The sequence below is a fragment of the Dermacentor andersoni genome, chromosome 3 (assembly GCF_023375885.2).
Source record: "Dermacentor andersoni chromosome 3, qqDerAnde1_hic_scaffold, whole genome shotgun sequence".
Classification (NCBI taxonomy): Eukaryota; Metazoa; Arthropoda; class Arachnida; order Ixodida; family Ixodidae; genus Dermacentor; species Dermacentor andersoni.
The window spans coordinates 188,956,822-188,979,867 of record NC_092816.1 but is presented as its reverse complement, the minus strand read 5'-3'; the positions used below and the strand labels follow the sequence as shown (position 1 = coordinate 188,979,867).

Genomic DNA, 23,046 nt, shown 5'->3' with positions numbered 1-23,046 from the left:
AATCGAGCGTCACTGCCCGCTGCTTCACCTATTTTATCGCGCCGGCAGCCAGCGTCCGAGAACAAACTCGATCCCATTCCACAATGCCGGCACGCCTAGGGACAAACGCCTACAACACGTGCTCAGAAACCTCATCCGTAGTGTCTTGTTCTGACATTAATTGATGCCACCGATGAGCGGCTACAGCATTATGTCTCAAGCGAACGAGGAGTGTCGCTGTACCTGCCGATGATGTAAACAAATGCAGTATTCGGTGCTTTGGACTTTCAGAAGCGCTCTTACAGGATACAAATGCGGAAAGTCGCGCTCCACATCTTACACAAAGCATGCGAAGCGCTTCCCCGAGAAGGGCTAAAACACCTAAAATAGCAAGCAGCACGTATAAAATCAGTGGCTAGGGGTACCCTTGGCCTTCACATGTTGCAGCACGATATCTAGTACATGGGCGCTGGCTCTTTTGGTGGCGGGTCGAATGCGAATGGCGATTTGCGACTAGTGAAGTCGTCAGAATCATAAGTGTCAATATTCGATAGATCCGAAGAGCTGGCGTAGCTGACATATTGTCCGAGCTCATGGTCTGCTCTTCGCTGCCAGCTCGCGAGACAGGCACCACAGAACACCTATGCTGGCACTGGCATGCCTTGCACACCTTTCCCAGTGAAGACATTCGTAACGTCACACGAAGGTTTCGATTTCGTTTTCGCGCTTTTTTTTTCTTATTTAAGATTATTTGCGAATTTGCGTAACAATTCTATCAGACGCGTAACATGAGGGCCTCCGGAACCTAAATATTCCGCTACCTTGACATGGTAAAAAAACGCCAAAGTTGCACTTCAAGTGGTGTTAATTTTAAGCAAAGCTAACTGAGGCTTACAGCTGTTTGCAGGATACAAAAAGGAATGTACCAATATATATTCCGTTTTCCGTGCTACACGTTCCCCTCATCCGAGGAATTAATTTAGTGGTGTTTGTTGCTTGAGGAATATACATGATGAATCTGTCTGGCGAACCGACACAGGCTGCTTGGCACACATTTCTTTAGTGAAATATGCCTTTAGGCGTCAGTATGGCTGCAGCTATAAACAAGCCCAAACGTCATTCATTAGTAGTATGGGATATATTTTATGTACTGACAAAGCGAATAGTTCTCCGTTTGTACAATTAAACAACGCTGGATCGAGACATGGTGAGGCAGAAGGTGCTTGAATTTTGCTTTTCTAGGCAGCCTAACCTGCGCTGTAGTACGTCGAGTATACTTTAGGCATTGCATTTGGAACTGTAAAAAAAACTGCTTTATGGTTTCAATTCGAAGTTGTAGTGAACTGTTGGGTTTCGCGAAAAATGCGTGCCTCGCCATAACCACAGTTCGTTGCTTCCATTACGCGAAGGATGTGCTATACTGTCAATAAAGGCTACTGAGAACTACCATGAAACATTTCAACGCTTTCAACTGATTGGCTCTCGATCTTAACCAATAAACTTTTCTTTCAGGCAATCGCTACTATGGTGTTTGTGAATTAACTATGTAAATACCCTACATGTCGCGCCGTCGCGTTAGCAGCCAGGAGCGATGCGTTTTATGGGGGCGTTTCAGACAGTGGTGAAAGTAGCACCAAATTTTTTTCATACAAATTGCGCGCCTACTCTTTCTTTTACGCATTAATAAAATGGCCATATTTGACTAGAACAACTCACCAGAGTAATACGAATCATGATGACAGCTTCAGTGGGCAGTGTCTTTCTAACATTAACATGTTGACACCAAGTACCAAGGTTTTTCTTCCATGTAAAATGAAATGTCTCTCATAGCTAAGTACTAAGGGAATGTTAAGTATTTAGCGAAGCATCACACACAACTTTGCGTAAAAAGTCTGCAAATTCAACACGCGAAGTTTATGGACAGACACTGCGCAGATATACATTGCAAAACCAGTAGACCCCTTCAACACTACATAACTTGCGATATCCAAGCTGCAAGTTTTCCGCAAGTTTTCTCGACTCACGCGCTTTGGAAGATGGAACTGTGGTTCAGGCATGGCAGCACAAAGAAGCCGACATATCCTTCATTAAGTACTTCTCCAAGCATGCACGAAGGGAATGAGCGCGCGGCAGCCGAGCGAGCTGGAGCAAGCGGAGTCCTGGCCGTGACATCACTCGCGAGAGGGCGCGACTCCAAATTCTCGCAGCTAATAGCGGCTAATAGTTGTGCCAGGCGCACGGCCGAACACAAGCAACAGACGTGACCGGTTGTTCGGCAACCGAAAGAGCGGTAATTTGTTTCTCGGCCACCAGGTACCGGCAGCATGATAGTTGCTCCGCGGGCTTTTAACCTTTTCTGGTTGCCGCAAATAGCGGAGTTTCCACTCCTAAATGTTTATTTCTCCGTGCTCAGGGGCTTCACCACATCTATTGTGGTGCACATCCGCATGGCCAAGAAAATCAGTGGTGACCGGACTACCCTGCTACTCTAGTTTGAAATATGTGTCTGTGAAGTTTAAGAATTAAGTGGCAAATGCTGGCAGCAAGGCACAGCCTCATGGTGAGATGTTGTATTGACAGCAATTTTTCATAATCAAGCAATACGAGTGCAGTCTTATTCCAAGATATAGGCATTTATTCGAAAACCGTACAACAAGATAGCTCACACCGGGATAACAAATGCCCGATGCCCCCGTTGTATAAACTTGAGCACTAAGGTGTGATAAAAAGTGCAAGGGAGGACTCGGGGCTATGCTGTTGGCAGTACCGTGGGGAGACCTATCGCGGGCACATGATGCTGCGTCCTCCATCGATGGCCAGCGTCTGGCCTGTAATGAACGAGGAGTCATCCGAGGCCAAGAAGGCAATGGAACGTGCTACCTCGTCGGCGGTGCCCACGCGACCCATGGCGTGGGTCGTCTTGCAGTGTTCCAGGAACTGCGATTGCAACATCAAGGCACGGTTGGCAGGCTGATCCAGAAAAGAGCACTGTGTCAACACTGTGGAGGTTAGCTTTCTTGTGTACATTGAGTGTTAAGTAATTGCATGGTCATTAAAAAACTGCACAAACAATAACTATTTTCTTTCATTTACAGAGTGCCACAGATGGGTGGCAGCTGTTTTACGATTTTGGTGTGAATGCTGAACTACTTGATTGTGCCAGCTTCCCATAAAGATTGTTCTTGTGTGTGTGGGCTTGGTTGGCAGAATGCAGCGAAAGTCTGGTTCCCTTGGATTTTAAAAATGGCAGTATGAAGTTAGGCGGCTGCAGTGAGGACAGCAGCCTTTTTCAATGCTCGAATAGCGGTGCTTTCGATGTTGCTTCACCTCAACCACAGTGTAAGAATATTACGAGAGGTTTGTGAACGGCGCCCGTTCCAGCATACCGGTTTTGCGTGCGCTGCAGACAGTTTCCGCAAGATGGCGCATATCGTGTGGGGTCACAGGGCCGCCATTGCAAACGAGAATGGCCGTGACAATGGAACAGTCCCCCGAGGCGACAGGAGAGGGATTGTCAGCAAATCACGTGGAATGTGTGCAACGTAGTGAGGGGTTAGCTGGAAGTGGCACATAGCTTGAGGCCGCCACACACGAAAAGCACGAGCGCGGGGGTCAGTGCCTATTGTCGAGTCCAAATCATGCGGAAAAGTACAAAGGGAAGCAGGGTAGGCAAGAGAGAGTGAAATGGTGATTATCGCCGGCGACTCAAATCTGGCTAGGTGATCGCAAGCAATTGTGGAGAGGGTGAAAGGCGATAAAAGAGGCGGTAGGGACTTTTCCAGGGCAGACACAGGGTTCTGTCATCGAGCAAGCAAAATCAAAGCTCGAGGAAAATGCCCATGTGCGCAACCTTGTCATTGTAGCAGGAGGGCTAAATGACGTCCTAAATAGGAAAGGGACAAGACTAGCCCAGCGCTCGGCAAAGGGGCGTGGACGACTTGTACGAATTATCCCCTCAGGTGAAGAGCGTGGTGTGCACAGTGCCGGAGGTGCCTGTACATGACAGTCACGTAGAAGGAGCCGTAGTGGCTGCTAATGAGGCGATATGAAAAACGAGTCGACAGAAAGGTTTCGAGGTTGTTGAAGTAAACAGGGAGGCGAGGTGGTGTGGTTTTGAATGAGACGGGATCCACTTCAATTTCAGGCTTGCACGAAAAGTGGGTTGGGGACTTGCTGGTCGCGCTGTTGCTTTTTTAGGGGCTTACGGGCGCTCAGGAGGCCAGAGTAGGAGTAATGAAGAAGGACCCCTAAGGGAACCTCAGAATAGCATCGCCGTCAATAACAGAAAAAGGAGGAAAGCAAGAATGAGAGCTAGCCATGCAATAGGCTACATAAACATGCAGGGCGGCAGAAGAAAGGAAATGTGGGCAGAGATTGAGGAGTAGTTAAATAGAGAACAAATAGGGATGTATGCAGTTCCAGAAACAAACCTTAGAGACTCGGAAAAGCTGCAGTGATTGAGAATTATGTTTGGGAAGGGTGCAACAGAACTAAGTCGGAAAGAAAGGGAGGGGGAGTCGGAATGCTCATCCATCAGGGAGCCAAATGGAAAAAAGTAAATTCAAAATGTCAAGAGCATCTGGTTATCAGGTACAATGAGTTGGAAAAAAACTTGGCTAGTCGTTACATATTTGTGGGCCGGAAATAATTCAGGTACAATGAGTTGGAAAGAAAAAGTTGGCTAGTCATTACATATTTGTGGACCGGAAATCATTGCAGAGAAAAATAAAGGGTTAGTGGAATGCATAAATGCCAATATTAAGGGTTTCGGGAATGATGCCGAAATTATCATATTGGGCAACATGAATGCCCACATACAGGATTTAGATGGCTATACCGACAACAACGGGAAGTCAATGCTAGACCTTTGCGAACAACATAACCTCGTTATCGTGAATACAACGCCTAAGTGTGAAGGGCAGATCACGTGGGAAGTGGGAAACCGGCAATCGACCATTGATTACTGTGAGATGCCAGAAGGAAATTATGATAAGTTGAGAGAAATGGTCATTGACAAGGAAAGGTATAGCAGCATAGGGAGTGACCATAAATGCATCATTCTGAAAATGGGATATGTAGTTGGGAAAGAGAGCAAGAAGTGCAAAATGAACAGACCAAATTTGAATGCTGAAAAAGAAACAGTCACTAGAGTCGAGGAAGAACTTGGCAAATGGCCAAGTAGAGTGAGAATATAGTTAGCTTCTAAGTGTAATAACGACAGAAATATGGAAAGAGAAACATGTTCGTTGGAAAGGAAAAAAACAGAAAAGCTGGTGCAACTGGGAGATACGAGAAGCGATTGCTGAACGACAGAAAGCATCCCCAGAGCAGAGAAAGAAGGCGCAGTTGCCACAGGATGAAGTAGCCAGTGAATGGGAAATATATCGGGACAAAAACTCTATGGTTCAAATACTGGTGCAAGCACAGATAAAAGGTGAAAGTAACAGTTATTTGTCAGAAATACATGAGAAAAAGAAGGCCGTACTTAGGATATTTTGGAACCACATAATATTATTAGGCAGGAAGTCAACAACAATACAGCAACATATCCTAGGTGAACGTTTAAACAAATTGGAAGGAGAGGTGGCATTAAGTTACATCCGAAAATAACAGCCAAATCTTTCCAAGGCAATGACGAAGTTCTATTTGAAGAAAAAAAAGAGCATGAAAGACAACCAGATGGAGAAGGAGCTGGTGCTGACAAATTTTAACTGGATGAAAGCTGAAGATAAAATTCCTAAACGCACAGCCACAGGACTAGACGAGGTTCCCGTTAGGCTGATTAAAGGGAAGCTGAAGAGTTTTCCAGAAAAAATGAGTAAAGAGCTGTACGTAATGGTTTTCAACCCTCCGAATTTGAATATCGCATCGAAATTGAGCGAAAGAAAGCACAAACAGATTTTGAAACAGTTTTGAAACTTGGAACTAATTGCAAGGAAGAGTTTGAGCCTCTCGCAGCCTTTCTCATGTGGACGCGACTTGCCAAAAAGATTTACTGCCAGCGCCCATTACTGCCAGCGCTCCGTCACATGAACGACAACAAGAGAATACCAAGGAATAGTTGCGTATCTACTATTATCAACTGCCCACTTCCCTTGTTAGAATTTCGTAGAGAAGGTTGTTCGCATAGTAGTGTTCCCCTGCTGATGCTGTAGTGAAGACTAACTAACAGAGCTCCGATGCCACTACAAATGTGGCCCTATGAATTGCACAATCTCACACCACCTAGACCAATCTCCTGGTTGCTTTGTTCCTGTCGCCATATTTCAGGAAGCATATCGAGATGACTAGCTGCCATCTAGTGTGAAAAATCTTGCGCAGACGATCAAACAGCCACTGCCATCTACGTTACAAAAAGTGAAACACACTTTTGTAGACTACTTTCATCATATGCCATTTAAAAGTGAGGAAAAACCCATGAAAGGTGGGTCACAAAAGTTGAAAGATGGGTGGGAAAGCTCATCACATGGGTTTCCCACGAGGTGAACTTGTCATAGCCAGTCATAAGTGAAAGCCACTTTTTAGCTTGAGGCTGTAGAGTGCCCTTCACGAGTTGGGAGTTCTTCATGAAGATGGCATCACGAATTAGACAGCAAACTAGTGTGGTCCGCATCATTGGTGCAGAGTTTTCCATCTTCTGGGGGTGAGCAGGGACCCGATTCGCACCCTTTTTTTTCGTGTGAAAATAATACGAGAGGTACAGATCTATCGTCATACTGTTATGCATCCTTTGTGTTGGCCCAGGAGATTCTTTCCCTTTAACATTCAGTTCCAATTCACGCACCTCTGCAAGTGTCTCGTTCCAAAATCAGCAAAATCCTGCCTTCCCAAGTCTGCCAACCCTCCCTGATGGCCTTGATCATCTTTTCTGCTTGATCAAATCGAAGCGCCGTTTTCTGCAATGCAGTACTTACTGTTTCTAATTGTGAGAAAAGTGTCGGGAGCTTGAGGATGAAGTATGTGTTGAATTTTGACAGATTTAAAAAAATCCACTGGCTTTGGCTCCTGCATCGTTACATTTTTCTAATGCTAGGCCATGAAGAAACGAGGTCAAGTGGCTATAGTTCTGAACAATCGACTTCAGAGAAGTGGCCCTTAAGATCCACCCCGTGGGACAAAATTTCCACAAGTTTATGCTCCGATCTTTCTGAAATGCCTGGAACATATATAGGCACTTTGGAGAGCATGCAACAAAGGTTATCATTTCTGATATCACGGCCAAGAAATAGCAACACATTTCCACTTTCTCACTCATGTCCTGCAGCACCAGGTTAAGCATGTGCACTACACAGTGTACGTACAGTGCTTGCGGCTCCTGTTGTATGTGGGATTGCAGCCCATTGTGCTGTCCTCTTTTTGCAATGCCATCATAGCATTGCCCATGGGACTTGTCAATGGCAAGGCTAAAACGGCAGAGGTCCTTTAGAAAGACAAAGACTGGCCGCTCTTGTCTGCAGTCTTAGAAAATCCACAGAACAGCTTGCGTGTTTCAAAGTTCTTTTGCACAATACGAAAGCAGATCGACACTTGGTCCTTGGCAGATATGTCCACTGTCTCATCCATGATCGCGACATAGTGCCTCGCTTCACAAACCTCATTTGTGAGTGACCAAAGAACATCACGAACCAAAATTTCTAACATTCCGTTTAAAATGTCGAGCAAGAGCTACCTGTACTTGGTTCGAGAAAGCAATGATTGCAGTTATGCAATGTCATTGGCACGAAGTTCCAGAAGCTGTCTTAGATTACTTTCTGCATCCTCATGACCACGTACTGCCAATCCCTGGCATCCTAAGTACTGCATTGAAGATAATGTCGCTATCAGAGCTCTCCTTGCTGTTCCATTTCTTTTTGCTACCCAATTAAGCAAGCAGTTGCTACATTCACCCCACTTTTGTTGATGTGGTTCTGATCATGGCCACATGGTGCAGGTTAGAGTCCTCATGACTTTTATATCTCGTAAGCGTTTTCTTCCAGTTAGGAAACCCATCCTGTATGAACTTCAAATGAAATTCCTTATCCCTGCAGGTATTTGGAAGAAAAATGTTCACCTCACAAGCAGCGTGACAGGTATCACAAAATACCTCCTTGTCCAGTGACGCATCATACAGAAGCCATTTGTATGCATGCTTCCAAGCTGGTTGGTAATGTAGGCCCTGTTGTGCTTCAACGTTAAGGACTGGATCATAAATAACAATTCGCACGCATGTGGAGACAGTGCTTACAGTGGCAGATGTCAAGCCTGTGCTGCTAAGGCAAACCCCCTTTGGTTCAGAAGCTAACACTGAAGGTCCCATGCCAGGTGGATCGCATGTCCTTTCGTCACCTTCTTTGGGAGGTCTGTTCTTGTTGAGATATCTGTCCATTGTTTTTTGCGGTTTCCCGAAATGCAATACCAGGAAGGTATTGCATTTAGCATGTTCTGGGTTTAAGACAGAAAATTGGGGGCCAATCCACTCTGTGCAAGTGGAACGTCAACGAAGCTGTCCTGCTCCCAAATTTGCCCCCAATCCATCGTTTGAACGTGGTTGAACAGCAAAGCCAAACGAATGCACGAAACAAAACAATTGACAAGAGTGCGGTCCAAAGGAGTGCACGAAACAAAATACATTTGCTTGTAATTTGCGATTGAGCATACTTCATAGTTAATTAGCTTAATGAAACTTGGAAGAACTAGTTTTATCCTAGCAGACAAACATGGGGCAGTCCATTTCCTTCCCATAGAAGCCCATGTATTGACACCAGACTGGAAATTCACAACTTCACTGTGAACTACCTAATTATGAAAAGTAAGTGAAACTCGGCATAATGATAGTCGTCTGAGGGGCCAACTGTCATATCTTGGGGGGGAATAGTTTTGACAAAACAAGAGATACATCCGCTTCCTGATCAGCATTCCTAATAAAGTTGGCTTTGCTGCAAGGTGTATTTGTTCACTATGTGGATGTTAGCCAGCCCAGATGCCACCCCCCTATGAGAGGACATATGCGGCTCACTCATACGAGGACTAGAGGTAAACAGCTTTGCTGTAAAAACGCGAGAAGTGCGGCAATCGTTTGTTCGTGCTAACAGTGTTGCAGTCTGTATGTATAAAAAACAAATAGGTCATGTTCAAGCTTCTTTCTTCACTTCGGTACCTACCTTGAGGTGCACACTAATTTGGCGTGGGACCTGCCACGGACAGAATTGCAGACAATGGACGGATGACACACGTGATTGACACACATGGTGACACACAGAACTCGATTTATATAACACTTCGAAAACAGTAGAGTAACACACACAGAAGCAACAAAAGCTTCGCACTCAGCTACCAATACTGAATAAGCATTTGTTGCTCAGCCACCAAAGCTTACAACACCTAACATACGAGCTCAATGTTCACACTTCACAACTTCCCATAAGCTGGGGTCATCTACTTCGCTGCTTGAAGCATGATCTGAAAAACCAAATACTAAAGATATGCAGCATGCCGGGCATGCTTTTATAACATGGCCTGAAAATTCTAGCAGTTGGCAGCGGTGCTGAGAAAGGGAGTAGGTGCCGCAGCATGCGCTAAGTTGCTTCTCTCCCCCTCGTCTCCTTCAAAGAGCTCGAGCCTATTTGAACAGTCAAATAGGCCCGAGCATTCCATTCTCAAGGTCTGCAGGAGAGGAGAGCTTGGACCGTGCTCTGGGACACACTTGCGGGCGAATGAGAGAAAATTAACTTTTTTTCTCCAGTGGCTGTGCCTTACAATGTTGGCATACCTTTCAATGAGCAGAGCAGGAGTGACGTCAATCATTCACGGAATATGCAGCTGTCGCTTGCAGAGTCTGTAGTTTAATGGCCACATTGATTCTGGATCTAGATGACGCGCTTGATTTTTTGTCCCACGGTGGTTGTGGTTATCACAGTTGGCAGCAGGTTTGACTTCAATTTCAATTGCTCTGGTTGACATATATTCTCAGAATCCGACGCAGAAGAAGAAGAAGTGCCGGAACTGCTGCTTAACAGACTGCCATGCCACAGTCGCGAAGGTGACCCAGGCAAGAAGGAATGATGGCTTCCGGTAGAGACCGAAAAAAACTCGCCAAAATGTATTGTGATAAGCTGTCCAAGCACTCTTCACAGACTCGTGGGTTCCCCTAAAGAGGTGGCTGTGGGTAAGTGTGTTTAGCCGATTCCTGAACGGCAGAAGACCACCTTGTAGAACTGTTCCCAGTGTCTCGCACTCCTCTATTCGCTGAAGATGGGTTTAATGGTGTGAAGTTTATTATGGAACCCAGAGTCCCATTCATTTTGTTATAAACATTTCCTTTATATTCACAAGGATGACATGTAGTCTCTGCTAAGCTTACCTTTAAAGGCAATTTGTAGTTGATGTTGCGAGTAAGGAGCCGATTTGGGTGTTCGGGAAGGGTTCAGAGTCTTAGAAGAGAATGTGGATGAAAGAAACACCTGCACTTATCAAGCCGCCGTTTACTTGATTCCACACAGAGACTGAGAATGGCAGACGTTCAAAGAGCTGCCATTGCCAGTCGGAATCTCTGATGGTGAAATGGATCTAAAGCTCTTGGTGTTGTCAGCCTTTTTCGTTGTTGCGAGACAAATCTATGTAGCCACGGCAATTTAAGACTGTGCTGTTCTTTGAACTTTCAGGCAACTGTAGTTCTTCGGTTCATTTGTCCAAAACCGCACAAAAGAAGACATGACGCTTGCTGACCCCACTGCTAACCTCTGGGAGGGGGCACAGGCCCCTGGAAAAATTTGAGGGGGGGAGGGGCTCGAGTCCCCCTCCTCTCTGTTGTCAGCACCTTGAAGCATCTATTGGAGTAGGAATAAGGGAGCCAAGTGGAGCCAAATACAGTTAAGAATGGCAGAGAATTAGTTGGTGTGATGAGATTGGGAAGTATAGGACAGGACAGAAATAATTGTACATCATAGAAAGAGACCTTGACTTTGCAGTGGACATGGAACAGGCTCACAATCGCAGTGTTTTACTTACTTGCAAGATCTGTTGCAGCAAGGCAGCCCATATTTATCGCTGTTAATTAATTAAAAAGTGGTTACTAATACCTAATGTAAAAACTACAACAGGCACCCAAATTCAGTGTCACATGCAAAGTGTGATGATCTTGTGTTACAGATGACATATTTTGTTTTGTTAAACTCGTAAAAAAAAAATGTTCTAGTGTGCATGCACCAAGAGCGAGTTCTACAAAACCATCTTGAAGGCAAACCATCTAAGACAAAGCTTGCGTGCACAGTAAAACAGAATGTCAATGTTGTGAATGGGATCCAATACAGTGAGCTATGCCTGTAACCAATTTTGTCACTCTATATGCTTGAGGCCTACCTACATATCTGGATCTGCCTTTCTTTGTTACCACTGACAACTCACCTGTGAGTACTGGGCGTCACTCATGCCACCTCGCTTGTGCACCTCTGTGACAATGACACCTGGGCTGCAAGAGAAAAGGCATTAGTGATGGCCTACCTATAACACAAATGATTGCACAGCATAAGCCTGTTATAGAAGGAGGGATGTGGGTCTTAAACGCGTGGAAATCTCGAAAAAAATGTAAATTTTTGGAAAGCATTTCTTTTCGTAACTGCAATATCTAACCTACGCTGTATGAAAATGATTGATCTGAAAATGCACTCTAAGCATCCGAAAAGATTTTTTTGTGAGCTAGGATGGCGAGAAAGGAGCCCAAAATCATGAAGAAACACCATAGTCCAAGGAGCCATCTCATCTTTCCCATCCGCAAGTGCCGCAATCTTGATTATGTTTGCAAGCTCAAAGTTGTACCTTTTCATTGCCACTTTTCCCACCTAAGATGACTAAATAAGAACACTGCAAACAAAAATAAAAAATTGTGCTGATCTCACACACTGTGGGAATCAATGTTCCGCAAAATGATACCAAATGTTTCTGTTATTTGAGTGGCTATGTGTATGGGTTGCAAACGTATTTGTGTGTCACAATAGCATCATGACAACAACCACGTTGTGAACTACTGTATGACGGCAATGGCATTGTGCCTACGCTGGCTGTCTGGCACGAGCCTGCGACATGGCGACTGTTGGGTTCTACATATGTAGTGGACGACAAGCGAGATAAACACGCATCGTGACATCATCACTGACTACATGTTGCACATTCGTATGAACATATGGCTATTTCATGTGGCGCATGTTAAAAAGAGAATAGCATTTGTACTTCAGCAAATAAACATCAAAAATTGATTCATTTGGGCAATCGAATTCTGTACAATGCTGTACAATCTCTGCATAGCATAAGCTGCTAATGCGAAAGTTCTGGGCAAAGCAGGCCAATCCTGGAGATGGTGCAGTCTCACACAGCACCTCAAAGCATGAAGTGTCACAAAGATGACGACAAAGTGGCACAGAGTCCACGCACCGAATGTTTCAAAGAGCTGGCTGGATTTGAAACGAGAGAATCGTGTGCAATCCTGGCCTAATGGTTAGAGCACCCGGCTGCTGTGCTCGACGGCAGAGATTGGATTTCCACATCGGTCACACATTTTATTTTTCTTAAAGTGAGGCGACACAGGAACCTACCTACTTAATGCAACCCGCCAAGAATGAGGCGAGGAATGCTTCACATTAGAAATTGGGGGATGGTCTGATGAAGTTTGCAACGCAACTGGCCTTGCTACTGGCTCACCACACCAGCACGCTGAGAGGAGTTTTCCAAATGGCTGTTTCTAGTGCAACAATGCACCGACGGTGCCATCAGAGTGCTCGTCTACGAGGCCTGTTTCGAAGTTTATTTGTCGATCACACCGTGATCGTAAGCAGTGGTTATTCAATGCTTGTTTTAATAAGCTTGAAACCGGAATTGTGTATGAAAAGCAAAGTGCAACCGTTACCAGATCATATGGTGAGAATGAGGACGCACTGATCCCAAGGATCAAATGAGCTGGCTTGCATGCCGGTGTTCGGATTGTGCTGGATCATAGAAGACGTCAACGTGTCGCACAGTCCCATACTGCATCGGCAGTTTAGTAATAACTAAGTAATGCCCTGTGTCATAGAGCCATAGACTATATGACGACGCAAGCATAGTGTACATGCCATTTGATTTAGCAAACCATACAGACTGTAGACGATGAGCCAGCACTTGTTCCCATAACTATCCATGCAGCTGTGGGCTCTTGCTGTTTAGACCTCGTTTTGAGAGTAGGTAAATCTACAATGTCACCATTAGTGAAGACAGTGCATTCGCAGCACTTAGAAAAGCGAACAATGTGGGATAGTGTCTGTGGCTCACAGTTCATGTGGAATCCGATGCGGGTCCCGTGCGCGTACTGTCCACAGCCATGTTATCATTGTGCTTCGAGTATCACTTACTTTTGTAGGCACAAGTTTGCCCAATAAAAAGTTAGTTTTGCGATTCACAGTTTTGCTACTCTGTTCTTTGACGTTACTATAACATGAAAGAATGGATAACTGGGCTACTTTGTTTACTTGCATATTGTAACTGTAAAAGTGCACAAGAATGATTACAAAGAGAGTGAACAGGACGAGGCACTTACAACTGATAACTTTTATTGAAAGGAAACCAAGATGTACACAAAAGCGGAGTAAGACGGCTGCACATGTGTGTTGAGGATCACGGGTTAAATAATTTCAGAGTCTAACTACCAAGAAACTTGAATTCCTTATGTAGCAAGACCGAGGGGTGGCTGATGCAGTTATCTCCTTTCTTCTTTATGTAGACGGCCTCTGCCATTTCATGGGTTATCTGGTCAGTGCTTCTGAAGATAATCTGAATGTCAATGAAAACAAGGAATTCAAGTTTCTTGATAGTTATACTTTCTTTAACTCTTAATGTCGTCTTTGAAATGACTTAACCTGTGATACTTGACACGCATGCGCAGCCATCGTACTCTGTTTTTGTGTACCCATTTGTTTCCTTTCAATAAAATGTTTCAGTTGTAAGCACCTCGTCTTGTGAATGAGTGAAAATTAAGAAAATGTATTTGCAGTAAATATTGGTCTGCTTTTTTACCTACAGAATGCTTTCCAATTAATCAAAACCACATCACTTTATGGAGTAAGTCTTTGGCATTGGGGCCATGACTAATAATTTTTTAACTACTGCAGCTATCAAGCAGATTTGAAATCACTGAAATGCCGATCTGATTTCTCATTTAGACTGGACCAATAACTTAAAACATTTTAAAACCCACGTCCACACTTATAGAAGTAACTGTATCCATACTTCACAGCGTTCACCCGGACACCATCAGCAGCCAGCTCTGAAACAGAAAAAAAAAGTCATATGGACATTAAAACCACATGCTTCAATGTCTGCATAGAGGGTTTAGAAAACGTGCTGCAACACTCAGCGTATATGATAACAGCTACTGTACTCTGTTTCATACATAGCAGGCAACACCGAAAAGACTACAGAAACTTCTCTTACTGCTCACATTTTGGACAAAAAGTAGTGCACCACTTATGAAAGAGAAGTATTGGAATGCATCATGTACCCTATTTACTCGCATAATGATCGCACCCCTTAATTTTGTCGTCAAAATTCGATTTCTTTTTATTTCCCGTGTAATGAACGCACCCCGAACTTGCCGCAGCGATATGTCGTGTGCAAAGTCTAGCTAATAATGATCGCGCTTACCATCTGTCGAATGCTACGCAAACAACTCTTCCAGACAAACCAAACGGTCTGCACGCACCAAACATTCTTAAGCAGATGCACCATTTCATTTCTTTCATCACTTTCTGCACTTCCATGCCAAAAAGAAAAGCTGCAACCAAACTTGCCTTTATTATGTGTAGGCTTTATAATGGTTGTGCTTAACAACAACAAAAAAGGCGCCTTTCAATTCTTCTCGTCTGCACTCATGGGCATGCAACAAACCGCGAGTGGCAACGATAGCAGCCACGTTTACACTGATACGTTAGAAGTGTACCCTACTGATGCGCCAACGCTTGTAACACAGCTAAGATATTCACCCACCCTTAGCGGAAACATGCCATATTAGGATAGTAGTGAAGACAAATGCCGCAGTTTCTGCAGCATGCCCGCCATCTGTTTCTGTCACTGGCAGCTAAGCGCGCCCATGTTTCTGTCCCCTCAAAGTGGACATGGCTACATTATTGCCGTAAGCTTGCCGATATTAACAATATTACTCATTACTGATATGGAAGAAGGTGTTTCAATGCACATAATGTACTCACGAGAAGAAAAAAAATCGCGCTCGGCTCGCTCCACCCGCCGCCACTTTTGTTTTGGTGTCCCGCACTACATATAGCGGCAGCCGCCTATTTTTTGTCCTGTGTTCATCCCGCAGCAAACGCGGGTTGAAAAACAAAATATTTTATTTTTTTTCGGGAAATTTAACCCGCGTAATGATCGCATACCTGAATTTGCGTCAACTGTTTTGTCAAAAAAGTGCAATCATTGTGCGAATAAATATGGTAATTTGATCTGACATTACGTCTCACACTTTTAAGTCTCAAGATATGCATAGCGCGGGAAGCTAGTGTCATGCGGACCCGCCCGACTGCTCTGTTCATACTCGCATCTGGATCAGCCAGACCACTTGTTTCGCACTATCATTGCAAAAAGCACGGCCCCGTAGTCAAGCCTTTGTGGAGGTTTTTTTGTCTGCACCCCAGCATTGCTAATATAGGCCTTAGTGAGGTCAGAAGAACTGGTGAGGCTTATACGTTGCTGAATAACAGCCATGTCCTCTGCTATAGAGGTCTGCCAGATAAGAAGCAATATGGGTTAGGATTCTTAATCCATAAGGACAAAGCGGGAAACCTTGACGAATTCTACAGCATTAATGAGAGGGTAGACGTAGGTGCAATCAAACTTAATAAATGTGACAGTTAAGCTTGATTTGATTTTTAAATATATTGAAATGGCACTAGTGAGGAAGCCCTATGCTCTGAGGAAATGTACTTTACAAAAAATTGGCTGTGGCTGATGGTCAGACATTAGTTCAAATTTTTTAGCAGGTATGTTAGACTGGATCCTACAGTTTCTTTTACTTAAGTACAAGATTTAAGAGGGATGACTTAGGGCATCTGATGAACAAGTGATACAAAGAATCATGTAGTTCTTTACAGTAGCAGATACAAAACAATTTCGTGAGGGGCAATAAGTGCACACGCACACACCAGTGCAAGAGAGGGCACAACCAGATTTGTGCAGAATCCCATCTTGCAGAGGTGACGATAGGAAGGTATGCGTGTATGATAAGCAGCTCTGTAAATCTTCTGTCTGTAAAAGGTGGTGTGAAGGTTCATGGAATGCGGTTGTGGCTCTGCCATTTCTCTAAGAATAACTGGATTGTATCAGTATGTGTCTTTCGAACACTTAAAAAAAAAATTCCATCGTTCCAAATCATGCTTACCATCCGTTGAATGCTACACGAATGACTCTTGAAGACATACCAAGTGGTCTGTTTGCATCCAACATATTTAAGCAGATGCCCCATTTCATTCCATTCATCACTTTCCGCACTACCACGAAAAAAAGAAAAGCTACAACTAAACTTACCTTGGCTTTATTACTTGTAGGCTTCATAATGGTTTTGGCCAAAAACAACAACGACAAAAAAGGCGCCTTTTGATCCTTCTCGTCTGCAATTGTGGGCACGCAACAAATCACGAGCGGCAACAAAAGTGGCCACGTTTACACTGATACGTTAGAAGTGTGCCCTATTGATGCGCCAACGCTTGTAACACAGCTAAGATATTCGCCCGTCCGTAGCGGAAACATGCCATATTAGGATAGTAGTGGAGGCAAATGCCACAGTTTCCGCAGCATGCCCGCCATGTGTTTATATGTCACTGGCAGCTACGCGTGCCCATCTCTGTTTCTGTCCCCTCAAAGTGGACATGGCTACGTTATTGTCGCAAACTTGCCGATATTAACGATATTATTCATTACCGATACAGAAGAAATTGTTTCAATGTGCGTAATGTACTCACGAGAAGAACAAAAATTGCATTCAGCGCGTTTGGCTTGCTTCGCCGGCCGCCATTTTTGTATTGGTGTCCCACACTGTTACCATGCTGTTACAGCGGCAGCCGCCCGCTCGTTGTCATCCCGCAGCAAATGCGGGATGAAAAAAAAATTATATATTTTGGCGGGAAATTTAACCTGCGTAATGATCGCACCCCTGAATTTGCGTCAATTTTTTTTACAAGGTAGTACAACCATTATGCGAGTAGTGCGCACGGGAGAGCGGCAGCGATGCAGTTGTCACTCACGAATCCCCTTTTCTACTATATGCAGTTTGTCGTGCTGCTTGTGCCATGGCTTCCTCGGTCTCCTGAGCTGTCAGCGATGATGTCGGCACCACTACTACCTGAGCTGTTGGTATTGGAACCGGCGATCGGCTGTTGTGGCCTACACGACACGGACATGCGCAAAACCACCTTCTTCATTACTGACCACGAAAGGGCGTCATCATCGACAGCGCTATCCTACCAAAGTATAAGAAACTGACTTCGGCTACCTATCTTCAGTGGGCACGGGAGAGCGGCAGCGATGCAGTTGTCGCTCACGAATCCCCTTTTCTACTATCTGCAGGTTAGTAATAGCTTAACGCTTTATTCCAAGCGTACGAGTAATGCCTGCCGGCTGCTTCTCCCATGCCCAAGTGCTTTGTTCATAACAATATGTGAATGTGTACTTGTTACAAAACAACTGCTGGTCTGCGGTGATAATGAAATGAGCCCCGGACCTACCCATAGTGATTTGCTAGCTGCCATTGCAGCTCTCTCTGAAAAGGTTGACACACGCCACAAGGAATTAATGGATGCCTTCCATGAACTGAAGGTAACCAAGAAGCGCTGGCACACAAATATTGCGACGTGACGAATAGGTTGACTGCTCTTGAGGCAATCGTTGAAAATATTGAATGCAATAGATCTGAAACTGAAATCTCGAGCATTGTATCAGAGGTAGTCCAGAGACAGAACGTTTTAATACAATCCCGTCTGGACGACTTGGAAGACCGTTCCAGACGTGACAACCTTTCGTTTTACGGCATCCCCGACAATTCAGCTGAAACATGGGCTCAGTCAGAAAGCACTGTGCCTGATTTGCTCTCAAGACAGCTTAACTTGCAATTACCCAATAGCGATATTTCTAGAGCACACAGACTAGGCAGTTTTAATGACAGCAAACCCCTGCCTATTATTGCCAAATTCTCTTCAGCGAAGCTCAAGGACACGATCTTCTCCCAAAGAAGTAAAATTAAAATCTCCGGCATAACTGTCGGCGAAGATTTCTGTAGATCAACTCTTCAATCGCGTAAGAAGTTAATTGAATTTAGTAAGTCGAAGGGCCAGTCAGGTTCACTGCGATATAACAAACTTATCATGAATAATAAAATGTATGCTTACTGCGCAGTTACTGACTCAGTGCACGAAATAGAACCTGTTGCTAAGACGCACGCGCGGGGCAATGGGGGCGCTACTTCAAGTTCATCATAGCTGAGAGCCGTTAAGAAAGACGGAAACAATGTATCGCTGCTCTTTACAAATGCACAAAGCATTCTTAACGAACGTGTCGTGTTATCATCAGTCATAGATTCATGCACTGCTGATATAATTGTTATAACTGAGACCTGGCTCTCTGCTAAGATAAAGGACTCCAAAATATTCCAATGTGAAAAGAATTACAATATACTATACCGCTGGGACCGTGACGTCTGATCTGGGGGCGGTGTACTTACTGCTGTTAGTGACATGTTCGCATCCAAGGCTGTTCCAGTCATATCGTCTTTGGAACTTGTTTGTATAAGTGTATCTATTGCAAATCGTGAATTTATTTTCTGTGCATTGTACCGTCCTCCAGCTGCCTCATCTTCTCTTTGTAACAATCTTTATGATGTCCTTAATAGCCTTGTAATTAGGTTTCCCAATTTGCCGCCGTTTATTTTAGGTGACTTCAACTTTCCCACAATACTATGGAACAACGATTCCACTACCGTAAAAAAATGTTTCATCTGAATGTATGCAATTCCTTAATCTTTGTGCTGACTTTAACCTTACTCAACTCGTTCATGAGCCGACTCGTACAACTGCAACATCTTCCAGTATTCTTTACCTGCTATTTACTACGATTCCAGAGTTAGTTTCTGAATTAACTTACCTCCCAGGATTAAGTGACCATTCATTGATTCACTTTACCTTAAGAACACGACACAGAAATGCGAAAAAATATAATACGGGACTACAGCAGAGCTGATACAAGTTCAATAGCCGAGTTAGAATTATTTACAGAAGGCTATGTCAGCAACTTCGGCAAACATTCCATAGAAGAAAACTGGACCATGTATAAAGAAAAAATTCTACATCTGGTAGAACGACATATTCCGAAAAAGAAAATCATCTACAATTCCCGGTCACCCTGGTTCAACTCTTCGTTAAAGTGCCTATCAATAAAAAGAAAAGAATGTTCCGTCGCGCAAAGCGAACTAACAATACTGATCATTGGGCAGCATATCGGCGAGTTCATAAAGAATATACCTGTGCGATTCAGTGCGCAAAAGATTCTTTTCTAAACAACACCCTGCCATCGGTACTTCGAACAAACCCTCGCAAATTTTGGAGCGTTGTCAGTGGTTCAACAACACGCCCCATACCGTTATCTGGTAGCGACGACACTATCCTTCCTCTTAGCCAGTCTTGCACAGTCTTAAACAATGCATTTGTTTCCGTCTTCAGTACAGCTGCTCCTGCATTATTACCCCGTTTACCTGACCAAAACCTTCCCCCTATGGACCCCATTGTTACAGATTGGGTTGGCGTTACCAAGCTCATTGACAATCTGAAGATCTCCTCTTCCGCTGGTGCTCACCTACTCAACTCAAAGATGCTAAAGATAACCGCAGTGTACTCAGCAATCATACTCTCAAAACTTTTTTAACAATCGTTACGGTGTTTCACATTACCCAGCGACTAGAAGGTGGGAAAGGTGGTCCCTATCTTCAAATTGGGTAATGCTCATTCGGCAGATAACTATCGGCCGATCTCATTGACTAGCATACCATGCAAAATGATAGAACACATCATAAATTTGCAGCTAATTGAATTTTTGGAGAACAATTCTTTTTTTAATAATTCTCAACATGAATTTAGGAAAATGCTTTCGTGTGAGACCCAACTACCAACGTTTACTAATGATCTATTTATAGCTATTAACCTTGGTTTCGATATAGACTGCATTTTTCTCGATTTCGCAAAGGCATTTGACTCAGTACCTCATGACTTACTCCTTTTAAAGCTTAGTAAACTTAATATTGACACTAGCGTATTTAACTGGATTAAAGACTTTCTTTCGAACTGTACTCAATATGTAACTGCTAATGATTATTCGTCTGCTCTTTCTTCTGTTACGTCCGGCATACCAGAGGGGTCTGTACTCGGCCCTTTGTTGTTTCTTGCATATATAAATGATCTTCCCAACAGATTTTTTTTCATCAATTAAGCTTTTTGCAGATGACTGCGTAATTTACAACAAAATAACAAATTTATCTGAATCACTAAATATCCAAAAAGATCTCGATCAATTATCTCTATGGTGTGACAAATGGCTTATGCAATTAAACGTTAATAAATGTAAAACCATGAGAATAATCTGGCGCCTTCACAGTACAAACCACAGTTATTACCTTAAAGGAGCCTCCTTGAATCCCGTTAACTCCTACAAATACCTTGGCACTAATTTTACTCATGACCTATCCTGGAACATGCACGTTGATTATGTATCCCGCAATGCTAACTGCACTCTTGACTACCTGCGCCCTAACTTTTCCAAAGCGTCGTCTTCCTTAAAATTAATTCTTTATAAAACTTTAGTCCGTCCAAAACTCGAATATGCATCCAGCATCTGAAACCCCAGTCAATCCATACTAATCGCTTCCCTTGAATCTGTTCAGAATCGCGCAGCCCGGTTTATTCTATCAAATTATTCCCGCTACGCTTCTGTATCCACAATGAAGAACACACTAAACCTGCCTGATCTGTCTTTACGTCATAAATTTCTTCGTCTCTGCCTCTTTCACAAAATCTATTATCAAAATGAAGTGTTAAAAAGCTATCTTTTTCTTCAACCGACACACATTTCATCGCGTGTGGACCACAAGTTCAAGGTTGGTGTGCCATTTTGCCAAACCAACTTATATAATTATTCTTTCATTCCCAAAACCAGCGCAGAATGGAGCCACCTTCCTGCATCCATCGCTGCCATTATCGACACTAAGTTCAGAAGTGCCATTGAAGATTCCTTATTTTGTTAACTTGTATTCTCATAAATTGTATTATTGCACACTTGTATATGTATTAACCACTCCTTTCTGTAATGCCCTCGGGCTCTGAAAGTATCTGTAATAAATAAATAAATAAATAAATATGGTAGTTGTAGGCTGCTGAGTGTCCTAAGCATGCACAGAATTTTCGGCGCATGCCAGTCCTTGTAACCACCTACCAAGGGCTGCAGTGCGAGTCAGTTGGTCCAGGCCTGCCTTGCTTATGTTGTAGGCAACGACATTGGGAAACTGCACAAAATGAAAAGCAATTTCAAGGGTTAGTAATTTAGCACAGAGCATGTCGTCCACCCAAATGATTAATTGACGGTGTTGTAGCAGGCACTGTGCTAGCCAGACCTACGAAGAAGATCATTCACAAGGCGCTGGCATGTGAACTGGCTTGAGTGCCGCTTATGTGACGAAGATGGTACTAGCCAATAGCTGATTTAACGTTGTGTTGTGTTCTTAGTGTTTAACATCCCAAAGTAACACATTGGCTATGAGAGATGCCATAGCTTTGGCTAAATTTTGACCAACTGGGATTGTGTAGTGTAGATGCAAAGCATGGTACACTAGGGTTTTTATACTCTGCCCCCATCATAATGTGGCCACCATGGATGGGAATCAATCCAACCTTCTGCCAAGCAGCAGAATGCCATGGCCACTGAACCACTGTGGCGGGTGCGTCATCTGGCTGACCGCCATCCATTTTCACATATCTTCAAACATTAAATTTAAAAAATATTTATTTTTTGGCATTCTGTGTGCCAAAACCACAATGTGATTATGAACATGAAGAAACGGGGTGAACCGAGGGGCCCGATTTTTATTAGTCATATATTTATTAGTCATTTCAGAAGCCAACAAACACCGACACCAAGGACAACATAGGGGAAATTACTTGTGCTTAATAACTTAAATAAAGAAACGATAAATTAATGGAAATGAAAGTGGATGAAAAAACAACTTGCCGCACGTGGGGAACGATCGTACAACCTTGGCATTTCGCTTGCGATCCTCCACCAATTTAGCTACCACGGCGCCATTTCCCCGGCCACTTTCTTGGGTATCTGTTTCCTAGTAGAACCCTGGGAGTGTTAGCCAGCGTGTCCACTCACAGACCTTGGCGGCGGATGTGGAACATCCTTTCTGCCGCGGGTGCCACGAGAACGTGATCTTTTTGGGTGAAGGCAACTGGTCATTAAACCCACGCATGCTACCTGAAGGCATCAATGTTACCGGATTAGAGACCCTCATTATGTAATAAATGTGAAGAAAAAGAATTAATCGATCCCACAACCTTCGCATGCGAAGGTTGTGGGATCGTTCCCCACCTGCGGCAAGTTGTTTTTTCATCCACTTTCATTTCCATTAATTTATCGTTTCTTTATTTCATTTATTAAGCACAAGTAATTTCCCCTATGTTGTCCTCGGTGTCAGTGTTGGCTTCTTATAATGTGATTATGAGGCATACGGTAGTGGGGTATTCTGGATTATTTAACCACCTGGGGTACTGTGAGATGCACGAGTGTTTTTGCATTGTGCCTCCATGGAAACATGGCTGGGCTCGAACCCAGAACGCTCAGCTCAGCGGCGTGACACCATAGCCACCAGGCCACTGCATTGGAACATCCTCAGCCATGTGCCATTGGAAGGAGCTTCTGAAAATGTCACATGATGCTGAATTTACCTAGCTCAGAGCGAAGTTACTTCCAGAGTAAGGAAGCAAGTCCACAATCCCTCTAGTCCTCACCATTTACATG

General features: G+C 43.9%; 1 protein-coding gene across 1 annotated transcript in view; it reads right to left on the bottom strand.

Moving 5' to 3' along the window:
* Nucleotides 1-2,591: 2,591 nt before the first annotated feature.
* LOC126524417 (3-oxoacyl-[acyl-carrier-protein] reductase FabG-like) overlaps nucleotides 2,592-23,046 on the bottom strand; it is a 51,888-nt gene continuing 31,433 nt past the window's right edge. Inside the window, exons 6-9 of the mRNA XM_050172736.3 lie at nucleotides 21,463-21,532; nucleotides 14,212-14,248; nucleotides 11,362-11,425; nucleotides 2,592-2,916 (exon numbers count right to left, since the gene is read on the bottom strand). Coding sequence (XP_050028693.1) covers nucleotides 2,758-2,916; nucleotides 11,362-11,425; nucleotides 14,212-14,248; nucleotides 21,463-21,532 — 330 coding nt within the window. The 3' untranslated portion in view covers nucleotides 2,592-2,757. The remainder of the gene's footprint in view (nucleotides 2,917-11,361; nucleotides 11,426-14,211; nucleotides 14,249-21,462; nucleotides 21,533-23,046) is intronic.